Source organism: Brachyhypopomus gauderio, chromosome 20 (assembly GCF_052324685.1).
Source record: "Brachyhypopomus gauderio isolate BG-103 chromosome 20, BGAUD_0.2, whole genome shotgun sequence".
NCBI classification, from domain to species: domain Eukaryota; kingdom Metazoa; phylum Chordata; class Actinopteri; order Gymnotiformes; family Hypopomidae; genus Brachyhypopomus; species Brachyhypopomus gauderio.
In genome coordinates this window covers 3,096,813-3,111,440 of record NC_135230.1, presented here as the reverse complement: position 1 = coordinate 3,111,440, position 14,628 = coordinate 3,096,813, and the positions used below count along the sequence as shown (strand labels likewise).

The window sequence follows — 14,628 nt, the reverse complement described above, 5'->3', positions numbered from 1 at the left end:
ACAAAAACATTGCTGTGTGGTAAACTGCATTAATTGAATTCAAGTTTATTTTGCAAAAATATCAAATATGAATGAGAATATCCTGCAATAAGGATACACAGGTGTTCTGAGATTCATTGAGACTGAATCTACAAAAAAATGCAATGTTTTATTAACTAGGATCATCTGAACCCAATGAGGCCTTTGATTAATCCAAATGAATTACTGTAACACAATATGTGCAAAGTGTGGTTGTTTATTAAAAAGGAATACAATTTCATTTTTCATGTATAGGATGAACTGGATGCTACAAGAGAATGCTGGAATAGCCATCTGATCCGTCCCTCAAGGAATGAAAATGTTCCCCACGGGCGGCCTAATGTAATGTACACCGTTCCAGAACTGTATGGCTCTGAAGACTACTTATGTCATGTGTCAGAACAGGAAATCATCAACTGTGAGACAGACTGTTTACATCGCAGTGACATTGCTTGTGATGAGGATGTTTACAGTCTGTGTACCTACATAATGGCAGAGTACAATTTAACTGTTCCTGAAGATCTCCACATGGGTATTAATTTATACCTTACACTCAAGGAAAAAATTGGCATAATTTAAAATCTATGAAAAATTACAAACAGTACAACTGTAGTACAACCCGACTTTATTCATGTATTTTTTGCTTCTGTAACATCTTGTAGACATCTTGTATAACAAGGAAAAGATTTTTTTTGTTATAATTGTCACATTATCCTCACAGGTTTACAAAACAAACATAAAATACAAAAATCTAAGATAACTTCTCTGTGTGTGAGAGAGGGAGGATTTAAGTGTAAATGAGAGCAAATAAAAAAGTTACAATAAATGTTTTTTAGATTTAAAATCTTTAAGATGTTCAGCAACATTTAAGCTTGTACACCTGAGAAAACAAAAACAACAGATATACAAATTGTATATTGCTGTCACACTTATCCAGAGCAGCTTGCAATCTTCATTTGTGACATCTAGAGAAAAGTCTGGAAAGACCAAGAAAACTTCTAATCTACCAACAAAAAATAGTTTTATATGATTAGAAAGTTAGAATATTATTTTCTCTCCTCTTATCAGTTATAACATCAAAACCTTGTATCTACACTTATTTTCCATTTTCCATATTATCCATTCATTTTTAGACGTCTACATGACCACCACAGAGCAGGTGGATCCTACTCTCACTTCAGTGACACTTGACCTGTATGTTGTGGTGTACTGTGCACAGCTTAGCTGTGTTTGATTCACTCATACCAGTGCAACACATACTAATACAGCACCACCATGTCACTGGTCACTGTGTTTGATTCACTCATACCAGTGCAACACATACTAATACAGCACCACCATGTCACTGGTCACTGTGTTTGATTCACTCATACCAGTGCAACAAATACTAATACAGCACCACCATGTCACTGGTCACTGAAGCTGAAAATGATCCACCTGCTTTGTGGAGGTCCTGGTCATTGAAGAACATCTAGCTGTAGAACTAAGAAGTGCATATTTATGGTAAGTGAAGCTAAAAAAGAATGTTTGAAATAAATGAACAATGGATGTCGATACAGGGGAGGTTTCATTGCTGATGGCTGATTAAGGTACATGAAGTTCACAGTAAAAACAAAAACACTTCAAACAACAGGAGATGTGATATTTGGCTATAGCAGTTGTACTATTGCTCATGAACTTAATTGTTCTTTGTTCTCTGCATGTACAGAGAGACAGATTACACAAATATTTAGATCAAGTTAAGTTACTTACGTTCTAACATTCTGCTTGCATTAACTTGCAGTGTGATGTAACTAGAGCTGGCATCTAACCCTATTTAAAAATGAAAGGCCAAAGGGAATAAACATATAAAAAAATTATACTTACAAACAAATGACACTTTTTTTGTATATGAGTGTGACAGTAAAACATGAAGTAATTTACTTACATTTGAACTGGAACTTCAGAAACTGGGTGAAACATTCAAAAAGGTAATCTATGCATATTGACAAAAAAAAACAAGAATAAAAGAAACATTTTTAACTTGAAAACAATTGAAGAACTATTATTATTATTATTATTACAATTTGATTAACAGACATCCATTTTAAGCAATCCAACAGAAAAAACGTGAACAGTGACAAGTAGCCATTTATTGACCCTGTCTCCTTATTGATTACTTTGATTTAATCAAACATTTATTGCAAGCCTGAATTAATTTGTAAATGTTTAGTATTTGAAAAAAAGCATAGTATAAATGCACTTTGTATGAGTAGTTGGGAGAGAGAGAAAACTGTGTGTACTTACACCTGAACATTCTTCAAAACCTGCAGTGTGAGGTAAACAGTAAGGGGCCCTAACCCCTACACATATAATAAAAGTAAACAAAATAAGTGTTTTGACAGTTTTTTTTTAACTAGCATATTCTAGTAAATTTAGAAGTGTTTATTTTATCATCAAGAAATATTTGTCCAACAAATTAAAAGGTGTGTTGACATATATGATACTCTCTTTATTGTGAAAATATGCAATGTACCATCAATTAAAGGATGTCCATCACCCAGACATTTGAGTCCAGAAGCCGGCTGAACTCTTCTGACATTTCCAGGTATGATGTGTAAGTGTTAGGCATCTCCAACACACAACCACAGGTATGTGCTTGGGGACTTCTGACAAAATCACTGCTTGGTGCAACAAATCTCACATGAATAGTGGATGTTACAAGAACATCTGCACCTATAAAATAAAAAAACATTTATTTTATTCTACATTGTACTGCTGTATAATGAAAATGCAATTGTATAACACATTCATAGATGTGGAAAAAATAAAATAAATAATAATAGTACCGTGTAATTACCTGTACAAAATCGAAGAAATTGTTTCAGATGTGTATGTGAGCAGTTGCGTATATACTTCTTTAAGAAGTCAAAAATGGCCTGGTCCCGCTTATTCAAATTTTCATCTGGCTGAAGAGCTGCAAGAACTTTCTTGTTGGATGGGTAAAGGTTGCACAGGATCTCGTCTAAACCCCCAGGAGGCAATTTCAGTTTTTTCAATTCTTCATTCCAGCACTCTGATATATATGCAGGATCTTGAATGATTTCTTTGTGAGACACTTCAAGTAACGTTTTCTTGAGGTTTTCTGCACTGATGAGAGTTTTCACATTGTGGGCATCAATGAAGTCAAGCCAGTCTTCACTGTCAGAAACTGATGGGAAGTCTTGCATTGCTTGTTCTACAATTCTTCTTTCATCATTTGGGATTGACTGCAGAAATGTTTCCCAGAGTTCTTCTGATGTTACCTCAAGTCCAAGACAATGCTTCAAGAAAGGTTTTGCTAATGCAATGGGAAAGTAGCTTGCATTATTATATCCAAGCACCATTACTTTTGCAACATCAGTCCACTTGTCTGTCATGTCATGTCGAATCATAGGAATTTTGATTGCATTGCCTGTTGTGCACTTCATAATAAATGCATCCCAGTATTCACTTAAGGCATCCCTGAGCACACCTCCATTGTCTTCTCCTTTTTCTGTAGAACCGTTGGGTAAAACCATTTCTATTTCTAGTGTATCACTAACTGACACAAGACCACAGTGAAACACATTATTTAAATCTTGAAACACATTTCCTCTGCGTAATCTAATCTTTGTCACCTGTGGTGGCTGATTATAAATCAGACTGTCCATGTCAATGGGTAATGTGTCATCAAGAACCTCACCATCATCTGGAAGTGCATGATATCCCACTTGAATTTCCTCATCAATGGAGATCTGTGAAGTTTGCCCATCAATTTGTACTGACAAATAAGTCTGCTGAGCATGAGTTTCACTAAAGGAAGCTTCGGGAATTTGTATGTTTTCCAACTTTGCTGGCTCATCAATTATTATAGGGGAAAGATGAGATACCATGTCTAATGTTACTATTGCAAGTGCTGGCTGTTCTTCATGGTCTTGAACTGATACATCCAACAAGTCTGTACATACACTGTCTTTCAGGCCTGTAGTGCTTTCTGTTGACTTTTGGCCCTGTGGTATGTAATTTGAGGGTGCATCCTCTAAGACAACAGAGGAGGCACCTTCTGTCTCAGCCACTGATCCTGTATTCTCTTCCACTCTCTTGATGATGAGGTAAAGGCGCAGCATTTTTACTTTTCTAAGTTCATAAATGTCTATTAAAGTAACATGTGGAGCCAGGATTTCTTCTGTGAAGTCACAAATATCACATTCAAAATCTGAGATCTTTCCAAGCTTTGACTTACCATTAGGAAAGAAAAGGATCTTTGCTGATTCCAGTATTTCAGCCATTGTGGTGTTTTTAAAGGCTTTTACTTGACGTTTACCCCCACCCTTTTTCTCTCTCACTTGCTTAAGAATGTCCCCTTCTTGCTGAAGTACTCCAATTTGGAAACTGCGCTCCAATTTCTGTGCATTAGTGTTGTTCCTAAGCTTTTCAGAGCGGTTAGTGTCATCATGTCTGCGTTTAAGTATTCTGTCCTTGAGTTTTGTCATAAGGTTCTCTGTGGCTTTTGGTAGGTTTCTTGGTTCCTGAAGTCTTGCTACCTCCCGTTTGCAATACTGGCGCACAGCTAAACGATCACCATATTTTGGCAGGTACTTTGACAGGTCCTCATTTGGCATGCCATCAATTGCAAAACAGTCAATCTAAAAAAAGATGAGTGAACTGTTAAGAGTTATGTGAAAGTTTACATACATGTAATATGGTGGATACTGTAATATATTTTAAATTATTGTATTATTTATTTTCATGAAATAAAATAATACCAATAAATAAATGGGATTTCACAATATCTCAGTTTAGCAAGGTACTTTAAGCCCAAAGATGAACCTGTCCAATAGGAAAAGTCTAGCTAGACATCCAGGTGTCTGTGTTGTGTGACAAATTTAACAGTGCTACTGTATATGAAATACTCCTGTGGTGTCCTGTTTACAACCAAACCAAAATGCTGATATTAAGGAGATGATATTAAAAAGACTTATTTATAATATTTATTTAGATATGAATGCCTATTAAAATTATGCGCTAACCATAGATGTTATGACTCTTGTCTTTAAACGCAGAATATTTACTGTTCAGTACAGAACTTTTATAAGCTAGTTACATTAATTTGAACAACACCATGTAAACAAAGCAATGACTGATAAGGCCCACTCGGTAGATACTGAAGTAGCTAGATACTGAAGCACAGCGTTACCTTTTCACTGATGAAATTCTGGACTGTCGCTTCTTCAATGTGACGACTTCGAATGAACTCGATGAAGCTGTTAAATGAGTCGTAATCCATCTCGAGTGCTTATAGCCATATGGACAACAAATTAATAAAATGTTAGCTAACTTTATATATATATATATAGTCAGCTAGCAAGCAACCACTGTAGTGTACTTTGGAGGTTAATTTACTACCGACGGAGCCATGATAGTAAATGAGAGTTTGTACAGAGTTCTCGCTACATGAGTCTGACTACCGATAGCATACACACATAAAGCATTATTAGTTCATTATGGTAACAACATACCAGTGTCTGTACGAGAGCTGAAGAGACGACCCTGTTAAAACTGTTGGTCCTAGACTACTGTGTTATTCCATATTTGAGGGAACGAATTATTAAATTGAGAGAATGATTTATTAAATTGAGGGAATGAAATAATAAATTGAGGGAACGATTTATTAAATTGAGGGAACGATTTATTAAATTGAGGGAACGAATTGTTAAATTGAGGCAACGATTTATTAAATTGAGGGAACGATTTATTAAATTGAGGGAACAATTTAGCTTTCAAAAAAAAATTTTTCTAGATCCTTTAGGGGCTCCGTAGTAGGTACGGTTTGTGTATGTGATCACCATTGTTAATTTTGACAGCAATTTTTGATTTAGTTTTAGTCTTAGTCTTTTGACTAAAATGTCATTTAGTTTTAGTCATAATTTAGTCATTGGATTTGTTTTAGTCTTAGTCTAGCTTTAGTCGACTAATTATCATTAGAATTTTGTCGACATTATCAAAAGAATTGAGTTGACTAAAATATAAATGGTGTAATAGTCATTACCCACTGAGCAAAGACACGTCCAAGACGTCAATTAAACGTCTTCATCAGACGTTTAAAAGACGTCCACTGAAAAGCCAGAATGAAAGTTTTTGCGACGTCTTTTTTTAAACGTCTATACTGACATTCAGTTGACGTTAATAATGGACGTTCAAAAGACGTCCACTGAAAAGCCAGAATGAAAGTTTTTGCAACGTCTTTTTTAAACGTCTTTTAAACGTCCATTATTAACGTCAAATTCGGTTCCACGAAAGAGGTTAGACTTGAGCCTCGCTCAGTTACTACAGCAACATATATGTTTGAACCAGGCTAGAGTTGAGGCTTAGCTTAGCTGAAGGTTGAACAAGGTTCCGCTGCAATTCCATTACATTGCTGTGGATGTAGCATATCATATCATATCTTTATACATTTAATTGAGTACTGTAATTATTAGTTTGGAATGATTGCAGGTTATTATTATCAAAATTTATAATTATATTTCCAAATGCAATTTATATTTCGATCTACAGAGTACATATTCATTGTTAATCGTTGAGGTTTTTGTACATTTTAATGTATTGGTTTATTCTTAACAAATTCAGGTCAGTGTAAAATGGAATACAGTGTCTAATCGCAGTTATGGTCAACAAACCATCTGGACCCATGGAGGCAGACTATGTGAACTGAAAATCATTTCACAGCATCAATGTACAGGTACATGCAAGTTTTGCCTACCCAACAGAAATTGTAAAGCATGTCGCTCCATGGGTTTGAACAACTTTCACCCTTTGTCACTTTTGCCATTGTTCTAGATCACATATGTCAAAGTCAAGGCCTGCGGGCTGGTTCTAATAGTAATTAAATATCATCCAGAGGGCCATAGATAATCAGTTCGCGGGCCGGTGTTCTGTCGAGTTGTGCTTTGCATCGAGTTGTGCTAGTTTGCTGTTTTGCGCATGCGCAGACCCACAGGCTTGTCATTTATTTCCATGCTATGCTCCCTTTCTGTCGAGTTTACGTTCAGATGATAATTTCTTATCTTTTTTTATTATGTTTTTGTTAGCAAACACGTGCATGGGTCTGTACTGGAAGCATGATTTGATAAGGGAAGCATTATTCAATGTATGATATCAGCCTATCGAGATATGCTATCCATGTAAAATGTTAATAAGGAAGCTGTAATGGTTTTAGATCCATGGATTTGTCCATACATACAGTGCACATACTTGATTTTATAATTACAATGCGTCATAATACTGAGTTAGGCTATATTTTTATGGGAAACGCACAACTGCAAGCATTTTTCGACAAAGTAGCACAACTCGACAGAACACCGGATCTGGCCCGCGGGCCTTGACTTTAACATACGCACTAGTATGTCACAGTGAACTGTGCGTCTTCCATGCCTCCATGTTGTGTTTGTAAAATCTAAAAACTGCGTGGACAACGATGGCTGAAAGCCAAACCGAGGAGCTGGTAAAGAAGAGGAAATCCACCTCTGTAATCTGGAAATGATTCGGATTTACTTCCACTGACCAAAACCAAACTACAGCGATATGTAAAGTGTGCAAAGAACACGTGAAAACATCCGATGCCAGTACAACAAATTTATTCAATCACTTGAGACGTAGGCATCCCAAGGAATGTGCCGAAAGTGAAACAATGCGGGCAGCGGGGAGATACCCGTCGCTGCAGAAGCAAAAGTCCAGGGGGTGGAGCTGGATCTTAGATCCAACTCCTCCCACCGTCGTGTTTTCATTGGTCTGAAGTAATTGCACTACGCAGAGTTGTATCAGATCAGCCATTCCAAATCACTGTTGCCGTCCTAAATTGCTATTCTTATTTACTCACTTGCCGTTCATTTGTGAACAATCACGAATGTGAAAGTAGGTTAATAATAAACCAATTTTCATCTCGCTAATGCTAGTAACTAGTTTCCTTTGGTGATTATACTAAATCTGACTATTTCTGTTTGCATGAAAAACCACTGTTAAGTTTATCTAATCTAGGTGTCTAAGTAAGTGACGGTAAAAACTGATGTTAGAAGACGAGCGGTTAGCTAAACAGAATAGAGATGTATTAAATACTTATGTATGTTGTGTTCTTCATATTGGACATAAACTGTTAAATTAATTCGTGTTTGCTGTAGTTACTTAAAATTTGTAATGGTTGTGCTGTTCGGTACCGCATGGACACGTCGAGGGGGGTTATTCAGTAGTGTGTGCATGTAATGGCCATGATCCTCATTAACCAGTTCACTGAAAAACTTCACAACTTATATAATGCTATTTATATTTTTCCATCCATCTATAAATGCATATCACGGTTTTGGAAAAAAGGACAGACGCTTTCAGTTGTGCAGTGCACTACTTGTTGCAGTAAATACCACTGTCCATTCTGCACACTTGAAGTGTACCGTCCTAAAAAAAAAAGTAATTTTTATTAAAAGTAAAAAGAATTAAATAGTACATATTTAAGAAATGTACTGTACTTTATTATGTTGGCAATCACAGATCATTATTCCTGTCCACTTTTACGTTTTCTTGTAAACTTAAAAAAACATGTATTGTGTTATTTAAATAACATTCAAAGAACATTTTGATCTTTAAACAGTAAAAGGGTGAATTTACTGGATTTCTATTTCCTGGTCGGAAAACGTAAGCAACACGTAGGAGGAGTTGGATTAGATGCAGCTCCGCCCACTCCCTAGACCGACCAAAAGAAACTATGGACGGTGGGAGGAGTTGGATCTAGATCAAGCTCCACCCCCTGAACTTTTGATTCTGCAGCGACGGGTACTTGGCAGCGGGGGCAGCCGCCTCACACGTGACCATGTGACTCCGCCACACCTCGCGCGAACGATGTGGTGGTATAAAGAAACATCCCTCAAAAACAGGGGTAGGAACATTTACTTGACGAATTTTAATGTTGCTTTGTGTTTCAGGTTTGAAAAGTGCTGGAATTTAGGCTAAGTAGCCTACATGAAAATGCTTGAAATTGTAACTACTTGGTTTCACAACAAATATCTGTCTGACTGAACATTTCTCTTGTATTACGTTAACAAATACGAGCCTCTTGTAATTCCAGGACGAAACATGAGAGAATGTGAAGACGTTAAGATTGGGCATTTTGAAAATAAACAACCATTAAACAATGTGATAAAAAAGCAAATTATATCGAATCATTTCGACTATATATATAAATATTTAACTTTAAGTTTAAACGTGCTGGGAAATATTTAGTGCAATAGTGCACTTTAACAGTGTAACGAACTGCGTTACGCAGAGCAAGGAGGCAGACACAAACACCGAGGAGAGCGAGATTTATTTAATGGAATTCCAAAGGCAGAGTCGTAATAGAGTCGATTGGGGAGAAAAAGTGGCCCGGGAGTTCCTTACAGACTGGCCCAGTATATATATATATATATATATATATATATATATATATATATATATATATATATATATATAATATAGTGGGCCAGTCTGTATATATATATCTGCATGTGTGTGTGTGTGTGTATATATACTGTATGCTAATCTATACATGGCACATAGTGTATACGACAGCTTTTATTGTCATATAGACAATATTACTTCCAGCAATAGTATGATTACAAAGTAACAAAATAACTAACAAACTTAACAACTTGACCCTGACAAAATACAGGGAAAAACAACTGAAACAATGCATGAAAACCTACTGAAACCTACATTGTTCACTCAGTGAGTAACCTCTGCAGCTTTTCTTTTTTTCTCTCTCAGCTTTTGAGCACCACCTTTACATTTCGTAGTTTGTTTAGACCAGGGGTGCCCAATACGTCAGAGACCAAGATCATTCATTTAAATTTGCTTAAAAAGAAAGCTTTGTAGCCCCAAATGTTTTAATTTTTTTTGGATGGAAGATCGTGATAAAAAAAAAATTGAAATCGTGATTTTATGAAAAAAAAATCGTGATACAATTTTTTTCCCATATCGCCCACCCCTAGGTGGAAATTTGTTGTCTGGTGAGGAGATTGTCTTGGGAAGGTGGAAGGAGTATTTTGAGGAACTGATGAATCAAGAGAATGAAAGGGAAAGAAGATTAGAAGAGGTACAGGTTGTGAATCAGGAAGTGCCCCAGGTGAGCAAGGAGGAAGTAAGGGTTGCAATTCGGAGAATGAAGTGTGGTAAGGCAGTTGGGCCAGATCATATTCCAGTGGAGGCATGGAAATGTTTGGGAGAGACAGCAGTTGAATTTTTGACTGGGTTATTTAACAGAATCTTGGAAGGTCAGCAGATGCCTGAGGAGTGGAGACGAAGCATAATGGTGCCGATTTTCAAGAATAAGGGCGACGTTCAGAGCTGTAGTAATTACAGGGGAATAAAGTCACAGCCTAAAAATCTGGGAAAGAGTAGTGGAAGCTAGGTATGGTTTCATGCCAGCTAAGTGCACCACAGATGCTATGTTTGCTTTGAGAGTGTTCATGGAGAAGTATAGGGAAGGACAGAAGGAGTTACATTGTGTGTTTGTTGACTTAGAGAAAGCTTTTGATAGAATACAGAGAAAGGAGCTGTGGTATTGTATGAGGAAGTCAGGAGTAGCAGAAAAGTATGTGAGGGTGGTGCTGGATATGTATGAGAACAGTGACAGCAGTGAGATGTGCGGTAGGAATGACAGACGGGTTTAAAGTGGGGGTAGGACCAGAGCCGGAGTGGCTAATCGGGAGATTCGGGAGGATTCCCGATGGGCCGGCTCATGTCAATCTCTAGTTTGGGCCGATTGGGAGGGAAAATAATTTTGGGCCGGATTTGGGCATGAAACTCCCGGACTGAAAAAGGGGCCCACTCCGGCCCTGGGTTGGACTACATCAGGGATCAGCCCTGAGTCCCTTCCTGTTCGCAGTTGTCATGGACAGACTGACGGACGAGGTTAGGCAGGAGTCTCCTTGGACTATGATGTTTGCTGATGACATTGTGATCTGTAGTGAGAGTAGGGAGCAGGTGGAGGTGAGCTTGGAAAGATGGAGATATGCTTTGGAGAGCAGGAGAATGAAAGTGAGCAGGAGTAAAACAGAGTACATGTGTGTGAATGAGAGGGCAGACAGTGAACAGGTCCAGTTACAAGGAGTTGATTTGGCGAAGGTTGACGAGTTTACCTACTTAGGGTCGAGGGTACAGAGTAATGGAGGAAGTGAAAGAGAGGTAAAGAAGAGAGTGCAGGCAGGGTGGGGTGGATGGCATAAAGTGTCTGGGGTGATCTGTGATAGAAGGGTGTCAGCTAGAATGAAAGGAAAGATCTATAGGACAGTAGTGAGACCTGCTATGTTGTATGGACTGGACACAGTGGCACTGACAAAGAGACAGGTGAGGGAGATGGAGGTGTCTGAGATGAAGTTGTTGAGATTCTCATTTGGAGTGACAAGGAAGGATAGGATCAGAAATGAATTTTTTAGAGGAAGCGAGATTGAGATGGTTTGGACATGTACAGAGGAGAGAGGAGAGGTATATTGGTAGGAGGGTCTTGAGAATGGAACTTCCAGGCAAGAGGAGGAGACCTAAGAGGAGGTTTATGGATGCAGTCGTAGAGGATATGAGAGTGGCTGGTGTGTCAGTGGAGGACATTCAGGACAGGGCCATATGGAGGAGTTTGATCCGCTGTGGCGACCCCTAAACGGGAATTGCCAAAAGAAGAAGGCAAGTGGTATCTGCTGAGTTAGTGCTCTGTTAAGAACTCAACAAACAGGTGAGTCTTCAGTCTATGCTTAAAGATAGCAATAGACTCTGTAGTCTGAGCAGCTAATGGAAGATCGTTCCACCATCTTGGAGCCAGAATGGAGAATAGTGTGGAGCTTTGTCTTCCATGAGACTTTAAGCATGGAGTTTCGAGATGAGCCAAACTTGAGGTTCTGAGTGCTCGCTGTACGGATTGGCTTTTGACCATGGACATCATGTAGGGAGGGGCTAGTCTATTTTTGGCTTTGTAAGCAAGCATCAAGGTTTCATATCTGATGTGTGCTGCTACTGGAAGCCAGTGAAGAGAGCGTAGCAGAGGAGTAACATGTGAGAATTTGAGGAGATTGAAGACCAGTCGTGCTGCAGCATTCTGAATTAGTTGTAGAGGTCTGTTGACCCATAGAGGAAGAACTGGGAGTAAAATGCTTCAAAGACAAAGAGCACCAGTTCCTACACGAGTACTGCACTGCACTGTCCATCTGCCCATCTGCACTGATAGTTGTATATATACATTGTCCCGGTAACAATTTACGTTCGCCACCCCCCCCGGTCAACAATTTACACTCGAGGCGAGGTAGATCTTTCTGACTTGGTCATCTTATCATCTTATAACCCCTGTTTTATGCTGTTTTTGTTTAATAAAACCACCGCTCTAATGTTAGGCAACTACAGGTTCAATGCGATGTTCAATATGTGGCAGTCATGGCCTGGTGGTTAGGGAACTGGTCTTGTGACCGGAGGGTCGTGGGTTCAATCCCCAGACCAGAGGCCATGACTGAGGTGCCCCTGAGCAAGGTCCTTAACCCTCAATTGCTCACTTGTATAAAAAGAGGTAAAAAATGTAAGTCGCTCTGGATAAGGGCGTCTGCCAAATGCTGTATGTAAATATAGGCCTACATGTTCATTCATTTACATAGGCCTAAGTGCCGTTAGATTCAGAGTATGTTATTTTATTGTTATTATTGTATTTATGATAAATGAAGTTAATTTTATTCGTGTTATTTTATTTTTTTTTGAAGGGGGGGGTGTTATGTATTACTTTTTTATGGAAGAGGTTTTTTTATATTTTAAGTAGTCAAGAAAGACTGTCTTATTTATTTTTTATTTAAAACACATGTAAGCCTATTTCAAGATAACGTTTGACATTTACAAATGCCAGTGTCATTTTTGATGTTCCGGTTAAAATACATGTCAATAAAGTGAGTATTGGCAGAACTGGTAGTCATTTTCATGTTATAGGGGCGGGGGATCAGCCTCTGCTGAAAGTAACTAAAAGTAATCTAACTTAGTTAGATAGTTAGTTCTCTATTATTATTTGATATTTAAAAATACTTGTTTAAGATTATGCCAGTGTATTTCAGAGGCTGTATTTAGAATGTCATTACACATTTTTCAACAACTTATATTCTTGGTGCTGCATTTTTATGATTACACCATTTAGACAATTTTGCCCTTTTTCTCTCAATATTACAGTGGGGTGCAAAAGTTTGGGCACCCTTGTTAATTTTCCTGATTTACCTTTATAAATCATTGAATGTTTGGATTTAAAAATTCAGTTAAATATATCATATAGGGGACAAACAGTGATATTTGAGAAGTGAAATGAAGTTTATATGATTTACAGAAAGTGTGCAAATAATGGCTAAACACAAAAATAGGCAGGTGCATAAGTTTGGGCACCAAAAAAACCCTTAACTCAATATTTAGTAGATCTTCCTTTAGCAGAAATAACAGCCTCTAAACGCTTCCTATAGCGTCTAATGGGAGTCTGGATTGTGGCTGAAGGAATCTTAGACCATAATTCTTTACAAAACATCTCTAGTTCATTCAGGTTTGATGGTTTCCGAGCATGGACAGCTCTCTCTAAGTGACACCACAGATTTTCAATAATATTCAGGTCTGGGGACTGAGATGGTCATTCCAGAACGTTATTGTAACGTTTGGAAGAGACAGAGAGGGATCCTTATGCAAAAGCACAGTGCTCTTTATTTGGCAGATAGATACAACCAGAGAATGCGAGATGTTAATGCATAAACGGAGTTGATCTAATGCCGTTTGTTGAGAATGGTCTATCCGGTCCGGGGTCGTAACGGGAAGGCAGAGTCCGTACGGTGCCTGAGGGCTAGGCAGGAGACGGGGTCGAGGGAACAGGCAGAGGTCGGTACACAGGAGAAACAGCAGAGTATGATAACGCTTGGTATGCAACATGGTTGGCAATACTTCGCGACGAGGTGTTGTGATGACGGTGTATATGAATGCCTGGAATGTGGGCGTGGTGATGAGGAACAGCTGAGTCCTTGATGGCTATCAGGTGACATTCCTGACAGTTATACTTGTTCCCAGGGCTTAATTTGAGCCGGATCCTGCCGGAACAGGATCCGGGAACTCTTTAATTTTGAAGCGTGCGATCCGGTAACTGTCTGCCTCGATCTGGTAACATTTTATGTTGTTCGCTGTTTGCGTTCCGGCATCGTGGTTTTTTTTTGTTCCGGCATCGTTTGATTTACAAATTAAGCACTGCTTGTTCCTCTACAATGTAGATATTCTATACATGAATGCCTTAGTAGATGTTGAGCAGTGTTGAGGGTGGTTGTAGATGTTGAGCAGTGTTGAGGGTGGTTGTAGATGTTGAGGGTGGTTGTAGATGTTGAGCAGTGTTTAGGGTGGTTGTAGATGTTGAGCAGAGTTTAGGGTCATTGTCCTGTTAGAAGATCAAGCCCCGGTGCAGCTTCAGGTTCTTCACTGATTCCTGGACATTGGTCTCCAGAATCTGCTGATATTGATTGGAATCCATGCGTCCCTCAACTTTAACAAGATTTCCAGTCCCTGTACTGGCCACACAGCCCCACAGCATGATGGAACCACCACCAA

General features: G+C 38.5%; 1 protein-coding gene across 3 annotated transcripts; it reads right to left on the bottom strand.

Moving 5' to 3' along the window:
• Nucleotides 1-647: 647 nt before the first annotated feature.
• Nucleotides 648-5,615, bottom strand: LOC143484166 (uncharacterized). Of its 3 annotated transcripts, none has more exons than XM_076982770.1 (8): nt 5,538-5,615; nt 5,216-5,313; nt 2,858-4,664; nt 2,534-2,733; nt 2,305-2,360; nt 1,946-1,993; nt 1,771-1,830; nt 648-1,021 (listed from the first exon to the last, which is right to left on the bottom strand). In XM_076982770.1, exons 2-4 carry the CDS (start codon nt 5,303-5,305, stop codon nt 2,540-2,542), a joined length of 2,091 nt encoding a protein of 696 aa, XP_076838885.1. In that variant the 5' UTR covers nt 5,306-5,313; nt 5,538-5,615; the 3' UTR covers nt 648-1,021; nt 1,771-1,830; nt 1,946-1,993; nt 2,305-2,360; nt 2,534-2,539. The 3 variants fall into 3 exon arrangements, with proteins under 3 accessions (XP_076838885.1, XP_076838886.1, XP_076838887.1); XM_076982771.1 differs by having other exon boundaries at nt 648-1,016; XM_076982772.1 differs by having other exon boundaries at nt 648-898.
• Nucleotides 5,616-14,628: the final 9,013 nt, after the last annotated feature.

Coding starts and splice junctions, on each gene's coding strand:
- LOC143484166 (XM_076982770.1), bottom strand. CDS start 5,305: ATGGATTACGACTCATTTAACAGCTTCATCGAGTTCATTCGAAGTCGT. Junction 4,665..5,215: donor AGAATTTCATCAGTGAAAAG/GTAACGCTGTGC, acceptor ATCTTTTTTTAG/ATTGACTGTTTTGCAATTGA. Junction 2,734..2,857: donor ATTTCTTCGATTTTGTACAG/GTAATTACACGG, acceptor TTTATTTTATAG/GTGCAGATGTTCTTGTAACA.